At 44.5% G+C, this 26653-nt stretch overlaps 2 protein-coding genes and 1 long non-coding RNA gene across 4 annotated transcripts in view; 1 reads left to right on the top strand and 2 right to left on the bottom strand.

Moving 5' to 3' along the window:
* LOC135388561 (vacuolar protein sorting-associated protein 52 homolog) overlaps positions 1–7188 on the bottom strand; it is a 128926-nt gene extending 121738 nt beyond the window's left edge. Inside the window, exons 1-2 of one of the 2 annotated variants that reach the window (XM_064618181.1) lie at positions 6858–7188; positions 4704–4779 (exon numbers count right to left, since the gene is read on the bottom strand). In XM_064618181.1, coding sequence (XP_064474251.1) covers positions 4704–4779; positions 6858–6884 — 103 coding nt within the window. In that variant the 5' untranslated portion in view covers positions 6885–7188. The remainder of the gene's footprint in view (positions 1–4703; positions 4780–6857) is intronic. The other variant, XM_064618180.1, reaches the window with a different exon arrangement.
* Positions 7169–12604, top strand: LOC135388562 (uncharacterized). The gene is made up of 2 exons (XR_010421460.1): positions 7169–7493; positions 8063–12604. It is a non-coding gene; the product is annotated as an uncharacterized LOC135388562 (long non-coding RNA).
* Positions 12605–15838: 3234 nt separating this feature from the next.
* LOC135389587 (THAP domain-containing protein 3-like) lies at positions 15839–18455 on the bottom strand. Its single transcript, XM_064619623.1, has 2 exons — positions 17754–18455; positions 15839–15970 (listed from the first exon to the last, which is right to left on the bottom strand). The coding sequence occupies exons 1-2, from the start codon at positions 18453–18455 to the stop codon at positions 15839–15841; spliced, it is 834 nt and encodes a 277-aa protein (XP_064475693.1).
* Between the last annotated feature and the right edge of the window lie 8198 nt (positions 18456–26653).

Here is a 26653-nt window from a genome sequence, read left to right on the forward strand (position 1 = left end):
CTACCCCATTTTTCTTCTTCTGTTCTGTTCACTGAGCTGTCACACCACTTCTGGGGGGAAAGCCTTGTAGCAGCACCGGAAGATGAAGTGTACCTTTGAGCGAGCTCCGGTGCTACGAGATCACGATCTTTCTTTCCATGCCAGTCGGCAAAGTAAAGATGTTCTGCCTCTCACTCGATATGTGGGACTCCATCCCTTCACCCACACATGATGCACACTACTGGACATGTTTCATTTCGTTCCCTCGTTGCATAATGGTTACTATTCATTGAATGGAAGTGTAGGTTCAGGTCCAACAGCAGTGTATTTGGACTGTGTGGTAAACGCAGGACTTCCCATGGGCCCTAACAGAACAGTGGGAGCTTATCTCCTTAGACAGGATAAAAACCCACCAGGAAAGTGCCACGTGGAAAACATTGCAAAACCTGTGTAACTTAAGACAACTGATATTCTTAGGCTGGAACAACATAGAAAGGACAAATACATACAAGCCTCAAATTGCCTAAGAAATTTAAGATAAAAGATGAAAGTCACTGAAAAGGTTAGCACTGAAAAAAGGCCCTTGAAAGTCGCTGGGGAGCTGTGTTAGCTTAGCTCAATTGGTAGAGCCCTGGACCGGTAATCCAGAAGATGTGGGTTCGAGTCCTACAGCTGGCTAACTTAGCTACAGCTGCTTGAACCAAAAGTGGTAACTAGTTACAGTTACAAGTTACTTGGAACTTACCTAAGAATGGTGGCTACTATTACTGCAATTTTCGGTGTATAACTTGCACCCATTGATTGTTGCCCTTCAGTAAAATGTTTCGGTGTATAACACGAACCTTACAAAATTGCTCGTGTAACATGCGGCATAGTGTTTTTATTTATTTATAAGTACTGTTGGCTCTTGACGAGCCATCAAAGAAGAGATACAATTCACACAGCAAATATTAAGTGCAGTAACTACGAGGGGTGTTCAAGTCAAACTGGGACTTTCAGTCTCCTGCGTGTACAGACGGCTCACGCTACTTCTTTTTCGTCATTTTCGCACATGACAGGCCTCCGCGTTCACCACGTGGTGGTCCAAAGTTTGTGTAAAATAGAAGACACGTGCTGGACAAGATGGCCGACAATGAGGTGAGCACGCACATCGAACAGTGAATTGTCATAAAGTTTCTCGTGACTGAAGGCGTAAAGTCATCTGAAATTCACAGAAGACTTAAGCTCAGTATGGCCACGATACGCTTAGCCACAGCAAAGCGTTTGAGTGGTGCAAACGGTTCCGAGACGGCCGTAGATCAGTGCAGGACGATCCCGGCCCAGGCGGCTCAGAGCCCAGTGTCAGAGTTCCTGAGAACATCCAACTTGTGTAGCTCCTGATCCTCAAGGACCGATGGATAACATGTCTCGAACCGGCTCGAAAGACAGACCTTTCTGTGGGAATGTTGAACACTATCATTAATGAACACCTCCAGTTTCAGAAATTTAGTGCCCGTTGGGTCCCGAGGCAGCTCTCCGTGTTTGACCGGCAGAGAAGACTGGAAATCTCCCAAGAGCTAAGGTACCATTTTGACACTGAAGGACAGCCATTCCTTGATCGGATCATCACGTGCGATGAAACGTGGGTGCACCATTTCACTCCTGAGTCTAAGCGTGCGTCAAAACAGTGGAAGCATCCGGGCTCACCAGCTCCCAAGAAGTTCTGAAGCACCCCGTCTGCAGGTAAGGTCATGGCCACGGTTTTCTGGGACAAGGCTAACGTTGTTAATGTTGATTTTCTGCCCAGTGGTACCAGCATCAATAGTGCATATTACTGCCAGGTTCTCAGGGATGTGCATAAGGCACTGAAGCAAAAGCGGCCGGGCCTCATCACCAAAGGAGTCCTCCTCCTACAGGACAATGCACACCTGCATATCGCGCATCTCACAACACGCACCTTACAGGAACTTGGCTGGGAGTTGCTGCCACATCCCGCTTACAGTCCATACCTCGCCCCCAGCGATTTCCATCTCTTCGGGCCACTGAAGGCGTTCCTTGGGGGCCGCCACTTCAGCTGCGACGACAAGGTCAAGAATGCTGCTACGCACCAGTAAGGATTTCTACACTGCGCGCATCCAAGCCCTCGTGAAACGCTGGGACAAGTGCATTAGTGCCAGCTGGAGATTACGTTGAAAAATAAAACTAATTTCTCGCCTGTAAGTTTATTTTACTTTTGCGAAAAATGAAAAGTCCCGGTTTGACTTGAACGCTCCTCGTACTTCGATCACAGTTTGACTAGAACAAGCCGTGAAAGCAGAGTTAGTTACACTAGATACAGTAATATATTAAAAGGGGTACTTAACGCTGCCAAAGAGAAGCATTTTTCTACCTCTATAAGTGAATGTGCCAAAGACAAAAAGAAGGTCTGGAAGGCAATGAACACTGCTATCAACCGACCTACTAAGATGTTAAACGAGATCTCATCCATCACGGATGAACAGGGGAAATTAGTCAGTGACAAAGTCGAAATAGCAAATGCATTTACCAAGTATTTCTCTAGCATTACTAAGCATGTGGATTTCCTTCTGGCCACAGACGCGCAGTTCTTTTCCATCCCAGATAACCCTGTAACTTGTTTTCTCACACCAGTCACTGTCGAAGAAGTTTCATCTGTGCTGGGCGCTCTCCGATGTAAAAAATCCACAGGGCACGATAACGTTCCTGCCAGCTTCCTAAAGAAGTTCCGCCACTTGCTTGCTGGTAATGTCACGGAAAGAATTAAGCGCAACATAGATTCGAAGCTGCTCACTATGGGCATCTTTCTTTGCTTGTCCAAGGCGTTCGACCTGGTCGATCATAACCTCTTACTGCTAAAAATGCAAAAGTGCGGAATACGTGGGGTTACCTTAAAACTAATTAAGACCTATCTCACTGACAGAGAGCAATTCGTAGCAATTGGAAAGCACGTGTCACAACGCAGCATCTGCGGAACCGGTGTGCCACAGGGCTCGATTTTGGGCCCCTTTCTATTCCTGGCCTTTATTAATGACTTACCTAACTACCTGCACGAAAGCTGTGTCCTATACGCGGATGATACGAACATCTTCGTAGAGAGCAAAACACCTGATGAGCTGTTTAAGCGAGCGAACAACGTGCTTGATACATTAACAAACTTGTTCCGAACTTCGCGAAATCAAATTACATTGTGTTTCGCCCTTCTCAAAGCCAACTACAGTTCGATAACTATCACATCTACTTCTCTTCACACCATCTACCAAGAGTACAGATAACGAAGTTTTTAGGCGTAATTCTAGAGGAACACTTAAACTGGAAGAACCACATCCTTACAATTCGTAACAAGATATGCTCTGGGCTGTACGCATTATCAAAAACACAACGATTCTCTTCCATACACACACTGCTTAACATTTATTATGCATTAGTACACTCCCACCTTAACTACGCACTGGAGGTGTATGGTCCTACCTACACAACAACACTTCCCCGTCATGGACATTTTCACCTTAATAAAGTACAAAGTTTGCTCACTGGTACACAAAATAATTCATGGCAATAATGTTACTGATATCATCTCATTTTCTTGTTATTCCTCCACCTGCAACTTACGAAGGGATGAATGGATGGTCAAGCTCCCTGTCCCGCGTACGAACTACGGCAAATTTACCCTAAAGTAGTGCGGTGGAAAGAAATGGAATGCCTTACCTATAACGATAAGGCAAGAACCCAATTATACTGTCATCAAAACAAAACTTAAGCCATATCTTATGCACAAAATGCAATAACAAATTGTTTAAATGGTCTCTTACCCGAAGCTGCATGTTGTACTTTTCTTAAAGGTTATTTCTATGTGCTGCACTTGTAACTTCATTTGATGTTCTGAGCACTTGATGTAACTTTATTTTGTTGTTATGGTCTACTGACTTGCTGACACCGGATTGCATCACAGGCTTGACCTAGCAATCCCTGTTAATTACATTGTACGCAATTCTACTGTTGCAAATAAAGACTTCTTCTCCAGAAATTAACTTTCCATCAATTGAAATGAAATAAAAATGTTATCAATATGTGGCAAAAGTTATTGGCAGAAAAAAATGCCTTGACCACATGCCTCTCCAGGGCCTACATTTTTTACTATGAATTTCTATCACGGTTGGTGGACCACCCTGTATGTAATCAGCGATGTAGGGCTCCCTTCACCTGCTGCTGCTCAGGATATGTGCTTCGCGTTTCGTAGACTTTTCAATGCAGATTCACCCATTGTGACAACGCTGATAGTCTTGCATATCTCGCACCTTGCTTGGTGGGGACTGCTTGGTTCCGATCTGACCCAGCAGAGATAGTGTCTAGGTCAGTCTGGAACTTGCACTTTACACACAGCATTTCCTTAGACCGAAATTCAAAATATCAGACATGTGAAAGTTGAAGCAAGATGTGAACCACAACACACAAGCCTTTGTATGTGCAATACTGATAGTGTCCAACAGGGTCTCCTCATCACAACAAACCCCCAAGAGGGCGCGCTCCTCTGTGCAAAGGCTTCAGAACTCCACATCACCTGCAGTGTCCTGATTTTGGCCCGTATTTTCAAGGAATACAAGGAGCGAGTATGCATTTAATGGGTTTCAAGGGCTTTAAGGGTTTTAAGGGTTTCAAGAATTATCAAGGATTTCAAGAGTCTGTACAAACCCTGGAGCCAGAATGCAGAAAACAGTGTAAAGTCATACCATCCACTTGGTCAAAAGTAGGGTCATCCAAGTCACACTGCAGGTCCAGCATATGGGAGGCATCCCCATTGCCTTCCTGTGGGGAAAGAGATATATACCGTAGTTGCAATGCATTTTGCTTGAACACTAGTAACACCAGATTGTTGACACCGAAAGCAATCCAGATTGTGTGTCCAACTAATCTGCTTAGCAAGTTTCCCATTAGATTCCCTTCAGAACGTGATATACCATGATACCTTCTCATTAATGTCACCTTTTCTTCTAACGTGTCTTTTTCACCCTTGCAAAAAAAAACGACAATTTGGACCAGGGAATGGAAGTTAACGTTAGAATGGATTTTACTCACAATGCCGCTAGGAAGTCTAAAAAATCAAGAAAGGGCACTGTTACTTCCTGTAGATTGCAAATGTGTGAGTGGTTCTTTGTAAAGTCATATGCCATGTCGCATGTGCTCCGCCTCACTTGCGAAACTTCTTTATTTTGCTTTGAATGCAGTTTGGTTTACAGACCCACAGGCAGCAATATGATATTGTTTAAAGCTTGTGCGTTTGCACTACACATAGGCAGACTGGCCTCGCTGGGGAGGTGACCTCATATTCTGAAGCGGACGTCAGTTGTTTTGTCTTAACTTGACTTGAAACGGAGCAAAGTCATACAACTGAAGCAAAACCGATGTGTCCTGTCTGTCATATCAGGTACAGTCGTGTCTCGTTATTATGGACACTTTTGTCCACGACGAGCACAGTCCACAAGACGAGTCATCAATATTATCCATGCATATTAGGGAAAAAGAAAGGACGAAAGATTGATAAAGGAAAGCAATGTACCATTTCCAACAACGCGTATGTGCATGCCCAGCCCATATTTGAGTGGAAAACATCGCTATGGACCCACCTGCACGAGACTGTCATGTTCATTGTGGGGAGATAATCGGTCTCAAGGTTATGCGGACGTATGAGGTCTGGTAATGAGTACAATGCGCTTTCACTCTTTCCGCATTCTTCTTCCAATTTTCTCTTGCTACTTTCCCAGGCAACGTGCAGGTCTGAAAAGCGCGTCACCAATATTGGGGAGAAAGACAAGACGTTCGACATTCAGTCGCCAGGGGCGACGCGAATATGGAAATGGTCCATTTGCATGCATGACGATGTGCAACTGAAAATATAAAAAAAGTTTCGGCAACACTGGGCTCATTAAGTGGAAGTTCCAGAGTCAAAAGTGTCCTGACTGCATCCATTAAATGGCCAAGCACACTACCGGTGTGCGTAACTCCAGTCAAACTTCGTGGCCCAATCTCCGAAACGGAGTGATGGATTGAGAAGGACCGGGATGGAAGTGTTGTGGCATTCCGCTAGCTCACAGACGTGTCTTGGCGGTTGTTATCATGGGGTTAATACAGACACTTCTGTATTAATTCTACAGTTGTTATGGCATTTTGGGGCCAAGCCAAGCACTCTGAAGCAGAAATAGGTGTGAGCGGAAGCCAATAGAGGGCGGCTGGCAAGCAGACGAGGATTTGGAGCATTAAGTAGAGGCTCCTTTTAGGGTTAGACAGAGTCACTCGCTTTGGAGTGCATGAGTTGCTACTTAACGCGCCCATTAAGTGCATGGTACTAGTGCCATTGCCCTCTTTTTTTCAACACCTCATGAGCCATGACAGCAGTGATACTGATCTTGAGACGTCTGTGGACTCCATGTAGTTTAATTGTCAGTTCCTCAGACGGGTTAAATTGCTATCTCTGTTACTGGCACACCCTGTTTAGAACCATATGTCCTTCTTGTTTTGTTCTCCGAAGAAGTTGTTCGGGTGTTGCATGCAGCAAAATATTTACTCAATAATGGGCCAAGTCCTCTGGATGCTGATGCCGCTCATAATAATGAGACAGAAATACATTGGGTTACAGTGGTATGGTACCCAAACCAAACCTATGTCCTGTCTACTGTCCGCAAAGCGAGTTTCCATATTAACCAGACATAAATACAGAAGTTTGGTCCCCCATGAATGTCCTATACATTTCCAGTTATACATATTAACTGGGTCTATATTAAAGAGGCACGAGTAGATCTACAAAATAGTGAAATACAATGCTCCACTGGAACTTGTTTGGCATCGAATGTCGCAATCTCACATAAAGTCCATAGAATGAAGAATACCTCGATGGCTTCTTTTCCCACGTCCATATCCTTATCAGAAGTCAAGCAAACAGCACTAATAACGCTGGTAAGAAGCTTTCACGCGAAATAGTTTCAACGGAATAGTAGCGTCACGAGAGAGCTTTCGGCTGTAGTCGCTGTAGTTTAGTAACGATCCCGCAGCGCACGGATGGGTGTAGATTTAACAGGGGCTCACGTGACCTCTAGCGCGAAACACACGCGGAAGAAGGACCCACTGATCTCGTTGTAAAAGGCTGGATCGCGGATAGGGAGCGCGAGCGTGAAGAAACCGGCCGCCATCTTACGGTGCCCCCAACAGTCGCCGCAGCGATCATGGCAACTTCTTGCAATTACGGTCGTACCAACCGTATCCCACATTGGACCCCCTCCGATCTAACCCTGGGAACGAGGCTTAGACGGAAGTGAGCACAGTCTCGAACAACTGCGGGGGGGGGGGACCCCCCCCGGACCCCCCCCGCGCGTGTAAAATGTACTGACCTAACCTAACCTAACCTCACTACAGAATTTGCACATTACAGCGCAATTTATTACTAGCGACGCGCGACTTCCGGTTAGCCTTGTTCCCAGGAGGGGGGTCCGATATGGGAATTTTGCAATTTCGCTATATTTATACAGGTGAGTCACTCTTTATCGAGGAATAAATAGGCGTTCATTCTGTATATTTAGTTGACCATTATGAAGTGTTTTTTTGCCGAAAACGAGCACTGGATGCAGGTTGCTTGATCGCTCTTCCGACGTTCAATCGAGCACACTTGCATGCTTGCATCTTACCCGGCGGCAAATACAGTTTGAGTGCATAATATGCTTGAAAGAACACGTTACACTACACAGGTAGTGTTGTCATCAATATATGTGCGAGCACTCGAGCGCTTTTTTGCATGCATTGCTAGCATGGTACACGGTGTTCTCTGCGGAAGCAAGTGCCACATTCATTTCTTTGAATTACCTTCCCGCACAAGTTCGGTATTACGTCATAATGAGACCACGATTGCCACCTTTTTTCACGTATTGGTATTGTTTTGTGCCTTGGTTTGATTTGTGACAACGAATCCTACGTAACGGTGGTGTGGCGCGACTAACGCCTTTGTCTGAGCTGTATCGTCAGCTTGTTACGATAGTAATAATTTGTAGCGTGTCGTGCTATTTGAAGCAGTTTTTAAGGCAAAAGTGGTCTCTCAACACAGGTTTCGTCGTGAGGGCTACCCAGTGAATAATCTGTGTAGTGTGATACGGCTGGGTGTACAGGTAAGTATCACGTTCCTCATCCACTGGTTTCTACTTTACAGGAAGGAACAACCTCAGTGCACACACTGTGGTTAGCCTCTCTCAGTTTTGCATATTTGCTTACATGTTCACATTAGAAACACACCTTACACTTTAGGCTCCTTCACCCAGCAATATAATAATTAGAGATTATAATTATTTTTAGAAGCGTTACCCATATTCTTTTTAGAATAGTTTTTCATCTTTCTAATTTTTAGAAGATACAGGGATTGTAAGCCATGTTTTAAACTGATGTTTTAACATTTGTCCAATGCATTTATTAAGCAACGTATTCATTTTTAACTGGTTGCACCCAAACCAATGTTTTGATGTATTATTTCCTTTGTTGTCGATGCACCATAAAAATTGGAATAATCATCATCAATGCAGGTTACTTCACAGCTGCCTCGACATACTCAAGAAATGGGTGCACAACCTGCGTAATGCCCACAAACTTTGATTACCACAGTATCTCCAGAAAGTATGTGTCACATGGGATTTTTAAATGTATTCACAGTATATAATACCTTGTATTAACTGTTGTAGATCTAAGCCGTCTCTACAGTACACTCTCAGAAATTAAAACCGTGAGAACCGTGATAATTGTTTCAGTTAATAGGGCATGCACATATATGCTATAAGAAGAAAATTATTTCTTGAGAATGCACTTCTCTGGCTACTGGTGTTGTTTACATCTACTGTTGATCACATTCATTTATCACATATTATATTCTTATATATATTATTATATTAACACATATTTGATCACATTAAATTCAAAATTCATCATATATAAGAAAATACCAGGAGGGAAGTTGCTATTCATTACTCATTCTAACCTAAAATTGAGTGCTACAAATTTAGAGAGAGTACCTGTCCATTGTCATTCCTAAAATATATATTGTCATTGTAGCAAGGTCATAAAACAATAAATGTAGTCTTTTGCAGTGATGGCCAGTAGTTAACTACATGTAGTTAAACTACTAGTTAAACTACCAGATTGTAGTTAAAAAGTAGTTATCAACTACTTGCAGAAATGTAGTGGCAACTACTAGTTAAACTACTATTTCAAGTAGTTAACTACAGTAGTTAGGTTACTAAAGGCGCAAACTATACTTCCGATTTTGCCGCAAGCTTTAATGCACGATTGTGGTTCCGACTTTTACCTTGAGTTACTTGTTTGATGAGAACGAAAGGTGCAGAGCAATGTGTCGTGCGTGTGTACTAAATCGTCACTTTTAATGCTTGTCCAGCAGTGTTGCGGATTTAACGAGTCAAATCCAATTTAAATCAAATCCACGTTTTTCGGAACACCGCAAATCAAATTCAAATCAAGGCCGGATTTAAACTTGAGGCGACAAATCAAATCATTTTAAATCCGGATTTCTTTTGGTGTGCTAAATCAAATCCGGTTTTAAATCAGGATTCATCAAATCCGTCAACGAATCCGGGGGCTAAAGTTCCCGAAATAACTGTAGCATGCAGCTGACCATGTCTACAAGGTCGTACGATTACTGCATGCATTCGCTGGATAAGACCGTGACATGGTATAAACACCTATAAATCTCACCTGCAGCGAAGAGTATGAACAGCCAACATAGCGATGCCAACGTCGACACCGACATTTTATTTTCACGTGGACATCGGAGTAACACATTTGTCAAATACGCTTACTCGGCACATATGATAAAGCCAACTGCCGGGAATTATGTTGTGTTAAATGTGACGGCTACGTGCTGCACACCGCAATTGTGTTACAACAAACTCAATAGTACATCCGCCCAACACGCTTAAGCAGTCTTATTCTCTCAGGTTCTTGTTTAGAAACACCAGCTGCTCCAATGTAGCTGGCTGCAGCTTGTTTCTTTTCGCGGTCTTGATCAGGCTGGCTGCAGAGAGCACTCATTCAACTGCTCCAGAACTTGCAGGTACTGCAAATACATGTTTCGCTACTTCCGAAAGCAGCGGGTAGCGGGCCACTGCGGACATCCAATAGCAGAGGGGGGAAACAACATCATCCTTTACTGTGCACTCGCTTAAATAGAGGACTATTCCGTCGTTCGTTCCTGCGGTACGAGTTCTGCGGTGGCACCAAGCTGACTATAAGCAAGCCACTATGAAAAAGGGCAACCAACATTCACATTCCTCTTCCTGGACACAATGACCTCATACGACTGGTTCTCATGTGGACATTTCGGGACTTCTTTTAGCAATCTCTGGGACACCAGAACGCGACATCAGTCGCAGTTCCGAGAACAAATAAAACAGACAAAATACGTGTATGGTAGTCCTTTTCTCGAACGTACATTGCCTGAGCTCAGTGCACCAGTGGTGTGCTTTCTCCAATGCGTTCCATTTCTAAGAAATTATAGAAAGCTGTGATACCGTTGTGAATTAGGCATCGAACTACCCATGTGATTATGTGTGAGAGTATTGCATGACGTAGCTTTAGTGCTCGGAAGGGAAGATGGCTATACGCCTTCGAGGTGGTCTGTCTGACCAGACAAACCAGCTCTTAAACTTGAAGCAGTCTACAACCAGTGTCCGTAAACGCAATAAAAAAATCATGGGATTTCTTTTTAAACGAAACATAACTTTTGGCGGGACATTGGGAACCAAGATGGCGGGATGCAAGGCAAGCCATCTCAAATCCAAACATTTTTTAAACCTTCTCATCATTAAGAGTTGCATTGCATCATGTGTAAACATATGTGAAATGCAATTCAGCCAAATGTCTTGTAAAAACGTAATTACAGAGACGGCCTCAGATACGACTGACAAAGAATCTGCCCGCCCGTCAACATCAAATTTCGCAGCAGTCAAAATCCAACCATTTTCCTTCAGGAGCTTGACCAAATACACATCCAATTCCGTCGGAAAAAAAAACGTGATTCAATCCAAATCCAAATCATCTGCCAAAATTGTGATTCAATCCAAATCCAAATCATCTGTCAAAAATATGATTAAATCCAAATCCAAATCGTTGCCATATTTTCCTCGTAAATCAAATCCCAAATCAAATCCACGAGCCCTTTGATGGATTTAAATCAAATCCCCGGATTTAAATCCGCAACACTGTTGTCCAGTGAAGCCTCATTTGCTGTGAAATATTTATGCAACTTAGTTTATCACGTAGGCACAGAAAGAATCCCGCCGCAAGCTTTGTATTAGACGATCGTAGCAGTGGCTTGAGCCAAAGTTTGTCATTGCTTGTGATTCATATTTAGGTGTCCAAGAACACTACAAGGGATTGGTGTTGATGGATAATGTTAAGTAGTTATAGTTGTAGTTAAACTACATTGCAGTAGTTAAAGAAGTAGTTTTAACTACTCCCCTGAAAAGTAGTTGAACTACTAGTTAAACTACTCCATCACGAAGTAGTTAGTAGTTATAGTTAAACTACTGTAGAAGTAGTTAGTGGCCATCACTGGTCTTTTGTGACCTCCCTGCACGTTCATTGTATCCTGAAACGCATAAGTGCAAGAAATACAGTCGACCCCCGTTTATCCGGACGGTGCCGTTCCCGGCGAAATCGTCCGGATACCGGGGCATCCGGATAAATGAAACGACCGAATAGAAACGTCCTACAGAGCAAGGTTTAATTAAAACACAGAAATCTCGTCAATGACAGCTGTTACATAGTGGTGTAGGCACTCGATTCCTGCGAACTTTTTGCTAATTGCATAGAGTTGAGTCACGCTGTTGCGCTGCTCGAAGAATGTCAGTGCAGTCAGGCAACAGCAGCAATCACACCATCATCAGTCATAGCTGCACACGCGTCATCATCCTTATCAACGTCAACGTAGTCAGAAACCGCAGCATCATCAACGGCAGTCGCGGTGAGCCTCTGTATTAGGGATCGCAGCTCAGCTAGGGGAATGTCTTCATCGGCCAACGGGCCGTGAGCAGCAGGCCCTCGGGTTCGAGTTTTCCCCTCTAGAACCGGACAGTTGCTCGACATATTTCCAAATGACTCGACTGGTCAACGTAACCTAACGCACACAAATAGAAAAGGGGGTCATCGTGCACGGTTGTCTCCCCTACGGAGGAATGTAGGTCCCTGACGTGTGATGGGAATAACCCTAAAACAGGGAAAAGGGTGACGAAGCGGGGTCAGCGTCTCCTCTTACTCACGGTAGTCTGGATAACTGAAGCTGGATTACAAGAATTTTCGACTTTCGTTCCCTGGAGTTCTTGTCCGAGTCCGGAAGCTGAAGTCCTGATAAACGAGAACAAAATACATGGAGGAAAATCCGTTCCCATGCCTTTTGTCCGGATGCCGCGGGATCCGGATAAATGAAGTCCGGATAAACGGGGGTCGACTGTAACTTGAATAAACTTGATGTTGTATAAACTTGATATAAAATGTTGAATAATATAATGTATGATATAAAATGTTGAATAATATAATGTATGATATAAAATGTTGAATAAACTTGAACTTGTATATTCTCTTTACTCACCATCAGTGACCTTCTTTACAAAAGCATATCGTGTTAGATTTTTTTTGTTTACGTTTCACAGACGGGGTACACGAGGGCCAAAATGACAAAATCACAACTGTTTCAAGCTCCAAATCGTCCTGCTGCAATTATCCTGTTGCAGACCATACGTGTGTAGTGCAAGAAGGCCCTTGCACATCAAAATGTAAGATGGGAGTCACAGTTAATGCAAAGTGGTTCCTAGGAGAGACTTCGATGCTGAACAAAATTGTGCGAACTGCGGAAGGTGCCATAGAAGATATTCAGAAAGCGTGTCTGGTCTCACAACGGTGCTACGACGCTCTCTTTTAGATGACGATGATACTCATTGGAGTTTCAGATGTGCAGCTGCATTTTTTCGAACGTGCTCCACATAACAAGCATGACAAAGTCAGCACTGGATAGCAGGCCCCCGTTCCTAAGCAGCTTTGCTCACGCTGCAGTTGTATTCAGCAAAAGCATGTGAGTACTCGAGAAGGACATTTAGTTTGGCACAACCGCGCCTGCAAATAATCAGAACAAATGAAGGAAGAAACAAACAAACATAGAAGGGCTGTACTTCAAAAAGAGGTAAATCTTGTGTCTCAAGGAGGTGTTACCACTTTTAAGTAACTTAATTGATTAAGCTTACATCACTACCTGATTAACTGTCCTAACGAGCATGTTCTAATTGCGTGAAGCAATTAAATCACGCTCACAACGTATTTGGGCTGCTTCGGTGTGTCCATATTTACGAGGCAAAGCACCGCATTCGTTCACTAAAAGACACTTTCTGCGGCGGTGCTTGATATAAATCATACGAAACCGATACACGGCTAAAACAACGGCTGTGATTCTACAGAACGATCTCTTTCTGCCATGCGAGTATATCCTTTCCCGGACCGTTCTTTATTGAACAATTTTTGTCCAGAACGCAGCACGGGATATTACATACATGGTGGTTGTTAACCTCACATCGTTTCTTGTTGAAATATTGGCTGGGAAACGTACTGTAGTACAATCCCCAGCGCTGCACTGCTGTGACGGTCTAGTTTCGGAATGCAAAACATAATGTAATTAAGAATCGAACCACAGGACACCTGTGAAACACTGTTAGGATACATCAGTATACTGGCAACTTACAAAATTGTGTGATGACAAGCAACGATCAACGCCTGCACTGCTATAAATACTCACAATCTCCGTTGCCTCCCATTGTTTTCTATGGCGCACACTGCGCTTTAGGGCCTCCCAACATGGCGGCCCGAATGCACGCCTCTCCAACGCGAGCCCCTCTCCCATGCGCAATCCAGCCTTTATAGATAGAGATCAGTGGATGTAATGCGTGCGCGTTTTGTCGTCTGCTACTGCGCGGTGAAATGCGCGCCACGTGTGTCTCGCGCATAAAAACCGTTGTTTTGACGTAACCGCGCAAGAATGTCTAAAGGTACTCTCGTTATATGCGGGTTTCTGATACATGGCATTGCCTGCCACACGTACAATGATGTCTGTAACCTCCCGGGCTCTTTTGATTACATTTGTGTGCTTATCCCAGTCCTAGAGACACCCGAAAACGTTTGGGATGGCCGGTGATCACTCGTGACAAAGCAGACATAACGGGGACACGGCTTGCACAAAACAAACTTTTTTAAAAGTAAAGTATGCTACGACAACAGGTGAAGTAAACATGAAATTGATATGATGGACTTAAGAACGTGGGAGATGGGATGGGATGGGGATAACTACACTACGATAACTACACAACTTGAGGCCTTGTATGTGATTGTCCCTTCTATGTTGTTCCAGCCTCAGAACATCAGTTATCTCATACACTACGGTCTCTAGGATGATTGCAATACAATGACTAGGGGTTTCAACTTAAGCGCGTACAACAAGAAAACGGCCGCAGTTCAACCAACGTTCCTTCCAACACAACTAAAGTATTCGACGACAACAACAAGAATTAAAATGGAGCTTGATGGAACGGCGGTGAGATTGGGTAGGGTGAGGCTAACTACAGTGGGATCTGTCGAATGATTAGAATGCACAAGGAATCACTACGTAGGTGTTACAGCTTAAGCGCTTTCCTTGAAAGGGGCTTTGCAAAGAATAGCTTGGCAAAATCGTTCTTATCTGTCACTGAGAGTGCATAGTTCGTCAGGACCGGTCAGAAGAATTTCATGCACAACATAGTAAGCAAGGGCCTATGGTGCTCAGAACTCGGGCACTTCAGTTCTTGCTCTGAAAGAATGTCCACAGCGCAGTCAACCGCCTGCTTAAGTGGTGACCTTAACTTTCTGCCTCTGCAGTTAAGAAAGGTTTCTATGAACGCTTGAAGACAAGAAAGAAGGCGTAGGAGGCTATTTGACGGGTACAGGAGCCCGCCCCGGTCCTGATGGTAGATCAGTCTGTCAATTGGTGCCGCTGACTGGGGCTTCACCAGCAGTGCCAGACACAGGTCGCAATGGAAGTTCTCCTTCACGCAGCGTGCTAGGTAACCCCCAACCATTGCCAGTGCTGTGTCGCCGTGAGTAGGAAGGAGCTGCTGTGGGGACACCAGACTCCTCTCGAGGGCTGCCCTTGCTTGTTGTGGAAACTGGTCCACGTCGGTGTCTTGTGGTTCTCCATGGGGCAGAGCAACATCTGAGCTGACACTCTCATCGTGCTGGACATTACTGTTCGCAGACGCCGAAACTAAGCCTGTTTTTAGGACCTTTTCAATTCCAGCGAGCACTGATTTTGCGTCCGTTTGGTCGTTACTTCCAGAAGACTTCCTGAGCCATCCAAAAAAGGACTCAATTGGGTCTGAGGACATTTTTCTGGTGAGTACGAACTGGAACTTCCTTTCGTCCAGGAGGTACCTGACGCATCGGGCGTTCGACACAGAAATGAGCACAATTCCTTCATGTGTCTCCTGACTGAGGAACTGGCTCTTCGTGCTGTCGCGTTTCATGGTGTTGAGAAAGTCGACGAAGTCTTTCTCTAGCCACTCAAGGCGCCCATCGCCGGCGTCACGGTACTCCTCACAGTCAGGTTGGTTCTTGTGGACGTGCTGTGTGCAATTGCTTACGTCCATGAGGAGAAACCAGCGGTAGACAGCTTCCATAAACCGTATAGTGGGATCCAGCGCTGGCAAAGCTGATATCGCACGTGTGGCCAGCCTGCTCTTGAAGGCACCTTAGGGCTGCTGTTACTGGTGTTGACAGGACCTGAACAGCACGCTTGACATTCATTTTTTCAATATTTGTCGGATACACGTGCTTTCGCGTGAGAAACCGGACAGCTGACGCTGTTCTGTTGCATCTTGTATATCTTTTTGATGTGCGATGATGAAACTTCGCCGTCCTTACCGAGATCACGGGCCAGGAACTGTGAACGGACATTTTTGACAAGATGGCATTGATCATACGCGAAGAAAAGCTTCCTTGACGTGTCATTTGGATGGCTAATACTGTGTGTGAGTTTCCCGCCACATAGCAGTCGCATGGCAAGGACGTTAACTCTGTGGTTATCGGTCACGATGCGGATTACTTCAAATCCGGCGCCTTCCACCTGTATCAGTACGTAGCGGATAATGTCGTGTAGTTGAGCACCTGTGCAGTTCCGCGTGAAGAAATATCCCACCGGAATCCTCAGAGGGTAAGAAAGTCCGTTTAGAATGAAACATAGCAGTGCGTCAGCCAAAACGAGCTCGTTGGATGTGGCAGGCTGCTGATCTGGACCCAGTTCCACTTCTCCAACAAATGCGTCGCGTTGCTTCACATAGTGAAGGCGCTGCTTAATTTTCATTTCGTCTACTACAAGGGAGCAGACCTTCGCTTGAGGGGAAGTTAACGCGGCTGATTCCGCTTGCAACCTCTTTTGGACTAAGGGCGTGAAGCCCACCTGCCCGGTTGATGTGCCAAGTTTCCCCATGAATCGTTGCAGTGTGCTCCTGCTTGACAACCTGAGCATGTCTGCGGATCTCAGATGCTCGTAGGCTTTCGTGGAGAGGCTCCTTAGCACTACGGCATGTCTCAGAGTCATGTCGGACCAAGACGGCGACTTACACGCAAAATTCTTCACCTGGTCTACGAGGAAGCTTGCTTGGATACTTCTTTCCCAGGGTGTCGAACCGAAACGTTTTTCGTTCCGGTTTTCGTTCCGGTTACATCATAAACGATCCGGTACCGGTTCTGCTCAGGAGCAAAAAAATAACGGTTCATACCGGTTTTTAACCGGTTTCGCTTCTGCTGGGAATATTCATCCCCACAAAAAAATAAATGTTGCAAAATGTAAACCCGTTTATTCCGCATACGTGGTATTTAATAGACAGATGTGAAGTTGGTAGCTCCTGGTTCCTGTAGGTTACTGTCTGAATGAGCCTCCTCCTTTCTTGAAGCGCATGCTACAAACGGACTTGTTTGTCGTGATGTCATACGTAAAGTACTTTCTTGCTGGGTTGGAGCGATCGCGTCCCATCCGAATGTCTGTTGCTACTGTCTAGCCAGCAAGCACCACCGCACGAGTACGACGCAAATCGAGGAACACCTTCACTCACAAACGCGCTCGACGGCTCCGTTATATTTGCTTCGTGTCCTGTCCACAAAAGAGTTCCACATCGCACGGGCTTGCCCTCGCGTATGCGTAAATGTATTCAACTTAGCTGCTCTCAAACAAGGGACGCGTTGCGCGACATTACCGATAAAGAAGCCGTTATGCAGCCCCCTTGGGTCGCTGTTTAGTTGAGGAGAGTTTGGGGGGATCAAATTAAAACGAACACTACGGCACATTGCTAGAGAGTCACATGTACCTCTAAGTCTGTGTGCGTGCGCGAACGATAAACCATTACAAAGGGAGCCTAAGGGTCATAGTATACCAACATACATTCCACCGTAACCGTAACCCTCGTATAGTATCCATGACATGACTTCAGAGCACACGACGTCTGTTTCATTCGCCTATCCGTAGTCCAAACCGGCGAAGCTTTTCTTGGACCGAAAACCGTTACATATATTTTTCGGTCTCCCTCCTGAGCGAAAAAAAATGTATACGGTTTCGATTCCGTTCCGGTTCGCACCAAAATAGCGTTTTTTTTTCCTTCGGTTTTCGGTTCGCTCCGACACCCTGTTCTTTCCTCCGCAGCCTCAACCACGTTTAGGTACTGGGAGACCTGTTTGTCTTCTTTTAAACTTTTCAGCTCGGTCTTACACGCATCAAGTGCTCGCTGGAGCTTCTGGACCAGAGCTCTCAGGTCTCTTTCCTTCCGTGCCCACCTTCGCCGTTCAAGCTGTTCAAGTGGGGATGCCGATGTTCGCAAACGGACAGCGGCTTGGGTGGCTTGGTCTTTAACTGTGGTCGATAGGCCATTAATTCCTTCAGAGCGGCCGCCAAGTCCCTCAGGCTCATTTCCTGATTCTCGGTTAGGACTGCTATCACCGAGCGCAGGCTGACCAGGGTTAAAGAGACAAGGCGGAGACAGCGAATGGTGGAGCGCTCCCGCCAAGGGCGTGAGAACAGAACCAGTAGCAGCCGCCTCCACCGTGCGTGATACCTTTGGGCTGTCATCCACCTCTTCTGCGTACCTTGCCTTTTTGGGGTCTGGTTGAACGCAGGAGGTGTCCTGAAACGCGCTTGGGACAGCTCCCCTCTTGAGGCGACGTGTCTTACATCCTTCCTTGAAGTCGAAAGGTAGGAAGTGGAGGCTGCAAACAGTCGTGTATCCCCAGGTGGTGTTTGGGTACCAGTTCCGGCGGGGTATGACTTCCAGCCAACGTGCTCGCAGCTTTTCTTCACTCGGTATTTCGTGAAATGAAATGCCCTTGACTTTTTTCTTGGCGTTGGACCTGCATCCTGGCACGCAGCAGTACGACATTTCTTACCTGTTCAAAATACCAAGTCGTTCAGCAAAAAAAAAGTACAAAAAGAAAACATCGGGCAACCTACTCTGAAGCCGCAGGCCATGAAGATGCGTCAGGTGCCGTCGGTGTTTTGCGCGTTGCGCAGGTCAAGAAGTCACGCTGACTGAGATCGGGTGCAGACAGACCTCTCCCATGGGCGCAGACAGCATGCACGTATTGACAGGAACAAGAGCAAGGACAAAAACGGGAGTGATGCTGGGATACCATCAAGCTCTAGACAGCGTCGATCCGCGGCCTCAAATCGAGACAAGCGGTGTTATCGCATCTAGCCGAGAGATGTGGTGTCATCCAGGTGAAATCAGTAGCATGACTGGCTTGTCTCGCAATCGTTATCGAGAAGAATTCGGGTTTTGCTTGAGCTCGCCGATTTCTGATGTCCCTTGGCCCAAGCTAAGGCTCGTTTTTCTTTGTCTGTTTGCGTGGAGTCCGACCACCATCTCGCCTGCCTCGTATGTCATCTTAATCTACCTTCCACATATGCAGATGACAGACCTTTTTCGGGTGTTCGACTTATGCCTCACATCTAATCTCTCTCTATCTCCCTCAGTCGTTTCTGCTTTTTGCGCAGAGTTTCGCGTGAGGGACAGTCGTCTCTGCGCAAAGCACAGCACGCACTGTAAAAGCTTACAAGTACTGTGCCGTGAGGTTACGCCCTGTCCGTTCCGCGGATTAACGCGCACGCACGTGGAATAACGCGCCAATGCACTTGAGACATGAGCAATTGGCACGATGGATACTGCCACAAAGTAGGCGAAGGGCCCAGCTACTGTCACACGTCCAGACGTTGGAAGCAATGCCATAGTCACAGAAGTTTCCTCCGCTCTGGCTGTGCTGACAGCCCAGACAGGGTACGTACGGGTGACCGTGAGTGGAACACCCAAGTCATGGTTTTCCCAGCATCCCAAATATTTATACACTTACATGTCTGTACAAGCCACAACAGCTAATGTTAGTTAGTTCAAAAATAAACAGTTGGAAGGGAGAGTTGGAAAAGTTTCATGAAGCAATATAAACAATTCAAAAGACGAAAAAAAAAAAGCCACAACGCAACTGCGTTGGTGGTCTGTTTCAGAGTTCACATAGCTTCAACCTCCTTCGTGGAAAGCCGTAGAGAATTCTCCACACCCGAATGTGCAGTAAGCTGCAATTTCTGATGAGTTATACGAAGCTTTATTATCATACATCAGGAGCGAAATTATTTATTGGCTTTGACATGCTACAGCTGAGTGCAGTCGAAATTGGCCTGCACGCTTAATAGGGAACTGCAAATACACTTGAAAGCACAGCACAGCTGTGGCGGCCCGGAAAGGCCTCTAAACCACCCTAGCGCGACTGCCCTGCCGCGGTAGAAGCGATGCGCAAAGTGTAAAGTTGACGAGGTTGGCGAGAAAGGGAAGTGGTAGAGTGCGACCAACGGCAACGTGTTACGTCTGAGTTACCGACGAAGTTGGCGCAGCTCTGCTTTATGAAGGAGCCCGTGTATCCTGAGAAACTGACGCCCCCACGTAGTGCGGTGAACGGCCGTTTCGCCCCCAGCGGGCAGGCATGATCAGTATATAGCAGAGCCGTATATTAAAAGGGAGTCTGGCCATTGGGAGGAGTCACAAAAAGAGGCTCGACCTGTCAATCACAGTTTCCCTCCTCTGATTGGGTTGCTTTTTACCAAGGGGGTCGCCATGACACCTTACTGCCACCCAAAATGGCGACAACAACAAACAGCGGTGAAGCGGGGATTTCGTGAGAAAATTTTTTCACAGACTACTCTGATTTTACGCTACAAATGTACAGTTTCTCAGAAATCAATTTCAACTTACGCCCATCCATCGATATTTAACCGAAAATAATACGTTTTGCCGCCGATGTTAGGCCTAGTGAACACGGCGATCACAACGAAATCATAACAAAAACGGCGCTGTGCTGTACAATCTTATATTTAATAGCTGGATTTCATGGATATAAATATTCTTGCCTCTTATATTCGAACTATTCATGTAGATTTGTTTAAAAATCATACCGACGACAGAATGTGTCCCAGCAGGTGGTTCTGCCGGCAGCGGTGCAACGACGGAAGCAGACCACTGATCTCGATTGTAAAAGGCTGGATCGCGGATAGGGAGCGCGAGCGTGAAGAAACCGGCCGCCATCTTACTGTACCCACAACAGTCGCCACAGCGATCATGGCAACTTCTTGCAATTACGGTCGTACCAACCGTACTGGCAAGGTTACAGGGCCTAAATTTATACAGGTGAGTCACTCTTCATCAAGGAATAAATAGGCGTCCATTCTGTATATTTAGTTGCCCATTATGAAGTGTTTTTTTGCCCAAAACGAGCACTGGATGCAGGTTGCTTGATCGCTCTTCCGACGTTCAATCGAGCACACTTGCATTTTACCCGGCGGCAAATACAGTTTGAGTACATAATATGCTTGAAAGAACATGTTACACTACACAGGTAGTGTTGTCATCAATATATGTGCAAGCACTCGAGCGCTTTTTTGCATGCATTGCTTGCATGGTACACGGTGTTCTCTGCGGAAGCAAGTGCCACATTCATTTCTTTGAATTACCTTCGCGCACAAGTTCGGTATTACGTCATAATGAGACCACGATTGTCACCTTTTTTCATGTATTGGTATTGTTTTGTGCCTTGGTTTGATTTGTGACAAAGAATCCTACGTAACGGTGGTGTGGCGCGACTTGAATAACGCCTTTGTGTCTGAGCTGTATCGTCAGCTTGTTACGATAGTAATAATTTGTAGCGTGTCGTGCTATTTGTAGCAGTTTTTAAGGCAAAAGTGGTCTCTCAATACAGGTTTCGTCATGAGGGCTACCCAGTGAATAATCTGTGCAGTGTGATACGGCTGGGTGTACAGGTAAGTATCACGTTCCTCATCCACTGGTTTCTACTTTACAGGAAGGAACAACCTCAGTGCACGCACTGTGGATAGCCTCTATCAGTTTTGCATATTTTCTTACATGTTCACATCAGAAACACACCTTAGACTTTAGGCTCCTTCACCCAGCAATATAATAATTAGAGATTATAATTCTTTTTAGAAGAGTTCCCCATATTATTTTTAGAATAGTTTTTAATCTTTTTAATTTTTAGAAGATACAGGGATTGTAAACCATGTTTTAAACTGATGTTTTAACATTTGTCCAATGCATTTATTAAACAACATATTCATTTTTAACTAGTTGCACCCAAACCAATGTTCTGATGTATTATTTCCTTTGTTGTCGATGCGCCATAAAAATCTGAATAATCATCATCAATGCAGGTTACTTCACAGCTGCCTCGACATACTCAAGAAATGGGTGCAGAACCTGCGTAATACCCACAAACTTTGACTACCACAGCACCTCCAGAAAGTAAAGGCATATGTGTCACATGGGATTTTTAAAGGCATTCACAGTATATAGTACCTTGTATGAACTGTTGTAGATCTAAGCAGCCTCTACAGTACACTCTCAGATATTAAAACTTGTCAGGGAACTGTGATAATTGTTTCAGTTAATAGGCATGCACATGTACGCTATAAGAAGAAAATTATTTATTGAGAATGCACTTCTCTGGCTACTCATGTTGTTTACATCTACTGTTGATCACATTCATTTATCACATATTATATTATTATTATATTATCACATATTTGATCACATTAAATTTAAAATTTAGCATATATGAGAAAATATCAGGAGGAAAGTTGCTATTCATTGCTCATTCGAACCTAAAATTGAGAGAGCGTACCTGACCATTGTCATTCCTAAAATATATATTGCCATTGTAGCAAGGTCACAAAACAATAAATGTAGTCTTTTGCGACCTCCCTGCACGTTCATTGTATCCTGAAACGCATAAGTGCAAGAAATAAATCTTGAACTTGAATAAACTTGATGTTGTATAAACTTGACATAAAATGTTGAATAATATACTGTATGATATAAAATATTGAATAAACTGGAACTCGTATATTCTCTTTACTCATCATCAGTGATCTTCATTACAAAAGCATATCGTGTTAGACTTTTTTGTTTGCGTTTCACAGACTGGGTACACGAGGGCCAAAATGACAAAATCACAACTGTTTCAAGCTCCAAATAGTCCTGTTGCAATTTGAAGACCATACGTGGAGCTGCATTTTTTGGAACATGCTCCACATAACAAGCATGACAAAGTCAGCACTGGATAGCAGGACCCCTTCCCCAAGCAGCTTTTCTCAGGCTGCAGTTGTAATCAACAAAAGCATGTGAGTGCTGGAGAAGGACATTCAGTTTGGCACAACCGCGCCTGCAAATAATCAGAACAAATAAAGGAAGAAGCAAACAAACATAGAAGGGCTGTACTTCAAAAAGAGATAAGTCCTGTGTCTCAAGGAGGTGTTACCACTTTCTAAGTAACTTAATTGATTAAGCTTATATCACTACCTTCGAGTTTTAAGTAAATTTCGTTCGGAAAATATTTGTAACTTTTAATATCCACGACATAAAGAATTCGCATTATGTTATAGTGTATACAGAAAATATCAATCCATTCGATTAACTTCCCTGACGTCATGAAAGTGTGCTCGTCAAAGTGAGCGAATTAAAGCTTGCGTATTGTGAAATTACACATTCTACAACACTGATCATAAATCGCAACACCTGTTCAAATTTTAATTAAACTCTTACTGATGTGTGGTAGTCACCACTTCTCCTGAATGTGAATCGATAAATTTTAGCATTTAATCCACAATAAAATATCTTGTATAGTATGTGTGAGTATATGCACAACTTTTTAACCTATATCTTTAGAAAAATGCAAGAAATAGCGTGCAGTTTTGACTTTGAAAATACGCAATCAGATTAACTGTCCTAACGAGTGTGCACACATAACCGTCGACATCCGAAGGACGTCCCCAAATGGTCCTGTCGTCCTGGTCGGACAGTAATGTCGTAGGAACGTCCAGAGGATGTCAGGGTAATCGTCCGATTGTCGTTCTTCATGGATATCTTCCAAAGACATCCCTGGGATGTTTGAAATTAATCAGACGTGGACAATGATTTAGCACGGACATAACGAGAATATCCCGATATATAGAAGAGACCAGTAGCATAGAGCACCATGAGGAAATATGTTCTATTACTTCACACATTCATGCAATATGTGCCACGCAATTGGCAGTACGAAAGTGATGGTTGTGTAGCGCGTTAAGTGTGTGTTGCTCACTGTGTGTGTTAAGCGTGTAGTGTTAAGTAGTGTGTTGCTCAACGGGGCAAAAATACTGACAGAAAGCGCATATGCCTGTCGGAAGTTATCAATATAAAACGTTATCTTAAAGGAGTACAAAGGGCCATAAAAAAAGAAATTGAGGTTAATTAAGACGTCTGAAGAAAGTGTGTGTCTTATTTTATACCGAATAGCGCGAAAGGTTTTGATGTGTACAATTTAGCAATGATTTTTCAGAACCCCGAACAACCGAGTAGCAGACGACAGCGGGGTAGCAGACAACATGCATTTCTCTGGAGCAATTAGCAAGCGTTATACTTCTAGGTTCAGCACGAGGTTCCAGGCAGATCACATGCATGCTTGTACACATGCTCTCCACCGCCGTTGCGCACAGTCGCTTTTTCTGGCGTACTTTATACTCAATTTCTGCGATAATTATGACTCTGTGGTGTGACTTACTTCTGATGGTGCGTCTTAGCGGCCTACTTAACAGTTTTATAGGAAGAAAACAGGGCGTTAAAATGACTTCAGTGCTACTTTAAACACTAACGTTAATGTTCTTTAAAAACTGGCATAATTTTGCTGGAGCACGAGGAACTTGAAATTTTAAAAAATTTAAATTTTTCGAATTTGCTCAAATTATGCATTATTATTTTTGACGTGTTGACATACATTTTGAGGTATACATTTCAGAAAATGCACGAAAAATGAAATAACTTCAAATGGATTACGGTGATAAAAGGATATCACATCAAGATATTTAGAAAAAAAATAGGCGTCGACGCCTATATATCGTACTCCTCCATATTAGCCGGCATGACGGAAAAGAGCGATGGGAGTCCAACACGGTCGCAAAGTCTAGTACATTGCCGCTTATGAGTACCAAATGAACAGCAGGAAGACCTGGAAACGAAACTGGACTCCCTTGAATCATGTGGCATGCGGGCTAATGCGGAGGAATGCGATAAGTGATCCTAAAAATGTCAGTAAGCAACGGCTGCCAGTTGTCCACAAAATGTCTATTAAGTGACAGTTGAGATGCCACACGGTTATCCTCTGGATGTCCAAAGGACGATCCCCAGAATGTCCCATAGATGTCATCCGGATTATAAAAGATGTCTTTGAGACATCTCATTGTCCAAATTCAAACGTCTTATGGACGTTTAGCAGATGTCGATGGTTTGCTGGGATCTAATTGCGTGAAGTAATTATTTGGGCTGCTTCGGTGTGTCCATATTTGCGAGGCAAAGCACAGCTGTCGTTTACTAAAAGACTCTTTCTAAGGCGATGCTTGATATAAATCATACTAAACGCATACACGGCTAAAACAACGGCTGTGATTCTACAGAACGATCACTTTCTGCCATGCGAGTATATGTTTTCCCGGACCGTTCTTTATGGAACGATTTTTGTCTAGAACGCAGTACGGGATATTATATACATGGTTGTTGTTAACCTCAAGTCGTTTCTTATTGAAATATTGGCTGGGAAACGTGCTGTAGTACAATCCCCAGCGCTGCACTGCAGTGACGGTCTAGTTTCGTAATGCAAAACATAACGTAATTAAGAATCGAACGGCAGGACACCTGTGAAACACTGTTAGGATACATCAGTATACTGGCACCTTACAAAATTGTGTGATGACAAACAACGACCAATGCTTGCAGCGCAATAAATACTCACAATCTCTGTTGCCTCCCATTGTTTTCTGTGGGCACACACAGCACTTTATGGCCCACCAACATGGCGGCCCGAAGGCACGCCCCTCTCCCATGCGCGATCCAGCCTTTATACATAGAGATCAGTGAAGCAGACGACAACTCTCGACGTGCCTTACGCTCCCTAGGTGGCGTTCATCAAATTTGCACCAAAAATCCCCTAGTTCTGCAGATTGCGAGAGGTATCCATTTCAATCCCATCCAATCCACTTGCCACCCAAAATGGCGCTGCCCATGCTGGATACGGGGACAAATAGTGAGGATAGGTTGATTGATAGCGCCCCATATTTCAAGACTTCATTGGTCGGAAAGCTGAAAAAGTGGGTGGAGCTTCAGGTATAGGCATGACCCATTAATGGCCAGACTCCCTTTTAATATACGGCTCTGGTATATAGGAGGCTATGGCCCAACGCTAGAGGTCACGTGAGCCCCTGCTAAATCTACACCCATCCGTGCGCTGCTCAGTATATAGGAGGCAATGGTTGGGCCCACTGATCTCTATGTATAAAAGCTGGATCGTGCATGGCAGAGGGGCTCGTGGGGGAGAGGCGTGCCTTCGGGCCGCCATGTTGGGGGGCCCTAAAGTGCTGTGTGTGCCCATAGAAAACAATGGGAGGCAACAGAGATTGTGAGTATTTATTGCGCTGCTAGCATTGATCGTTGTTTGTCATCACACAATTTTGTAAGGTACCAGTATACTGATGTATCCTAACAGTGTTTCACGGGTGTCCTGCCGTTCGATTCTTAATTACGTTATGTTTTGCATTCCGAAACTAGACCGTCACTGCAGTGCAGCGCCGGGGATTGTACTACAGCACGTTTCCCAGCCAATATTTCAATAAGAGACGACTTGAGGTTAACAACAACCTTGTATATAATATCCCGTACTGCGTTCTGGACAAAAATTGTTCCATAAAGAACGGTCCGGGAAAAGATATACTGGCATGGCAGAAAGAGATCGTTCTGTAGAATCACAGCCGTTGTTTTAGCCGTGTATGCGTTTAGTATGATTTATATCAAGCATCGCCTTAGAAAGAGTCTTTTAGTAAACGACAGCGGTGCTTTGCCTCGCAAATATGGACACACCGAAGCAGCCCAAATAATTACTTCACGCAATTAGATCGCACTCGTTAGGACAGTTAATCAGGTAGTGATGTAAGCTTAATCAATTAAGTTATACTTAGAAAGTGGTAACACCTCCTTGAGACACAGGACTTATCTCT

The sequence above is a fragment of the Ornithodoros turicata genome, chromosome 3, assembly GCF_037126465.1.
Source record: "Ornithodoros turicata isolate Travis chromosome 3, ASM3712646v1, whole genome shotgun sequence".
Taxonomy (NCBI): domain Eukaryota; kingdom Metazoa; phylum Arthropoda; class Arachnida; order Ixodida; family Argasidae; genus Ornithodoros; species Ornithodoros turicata.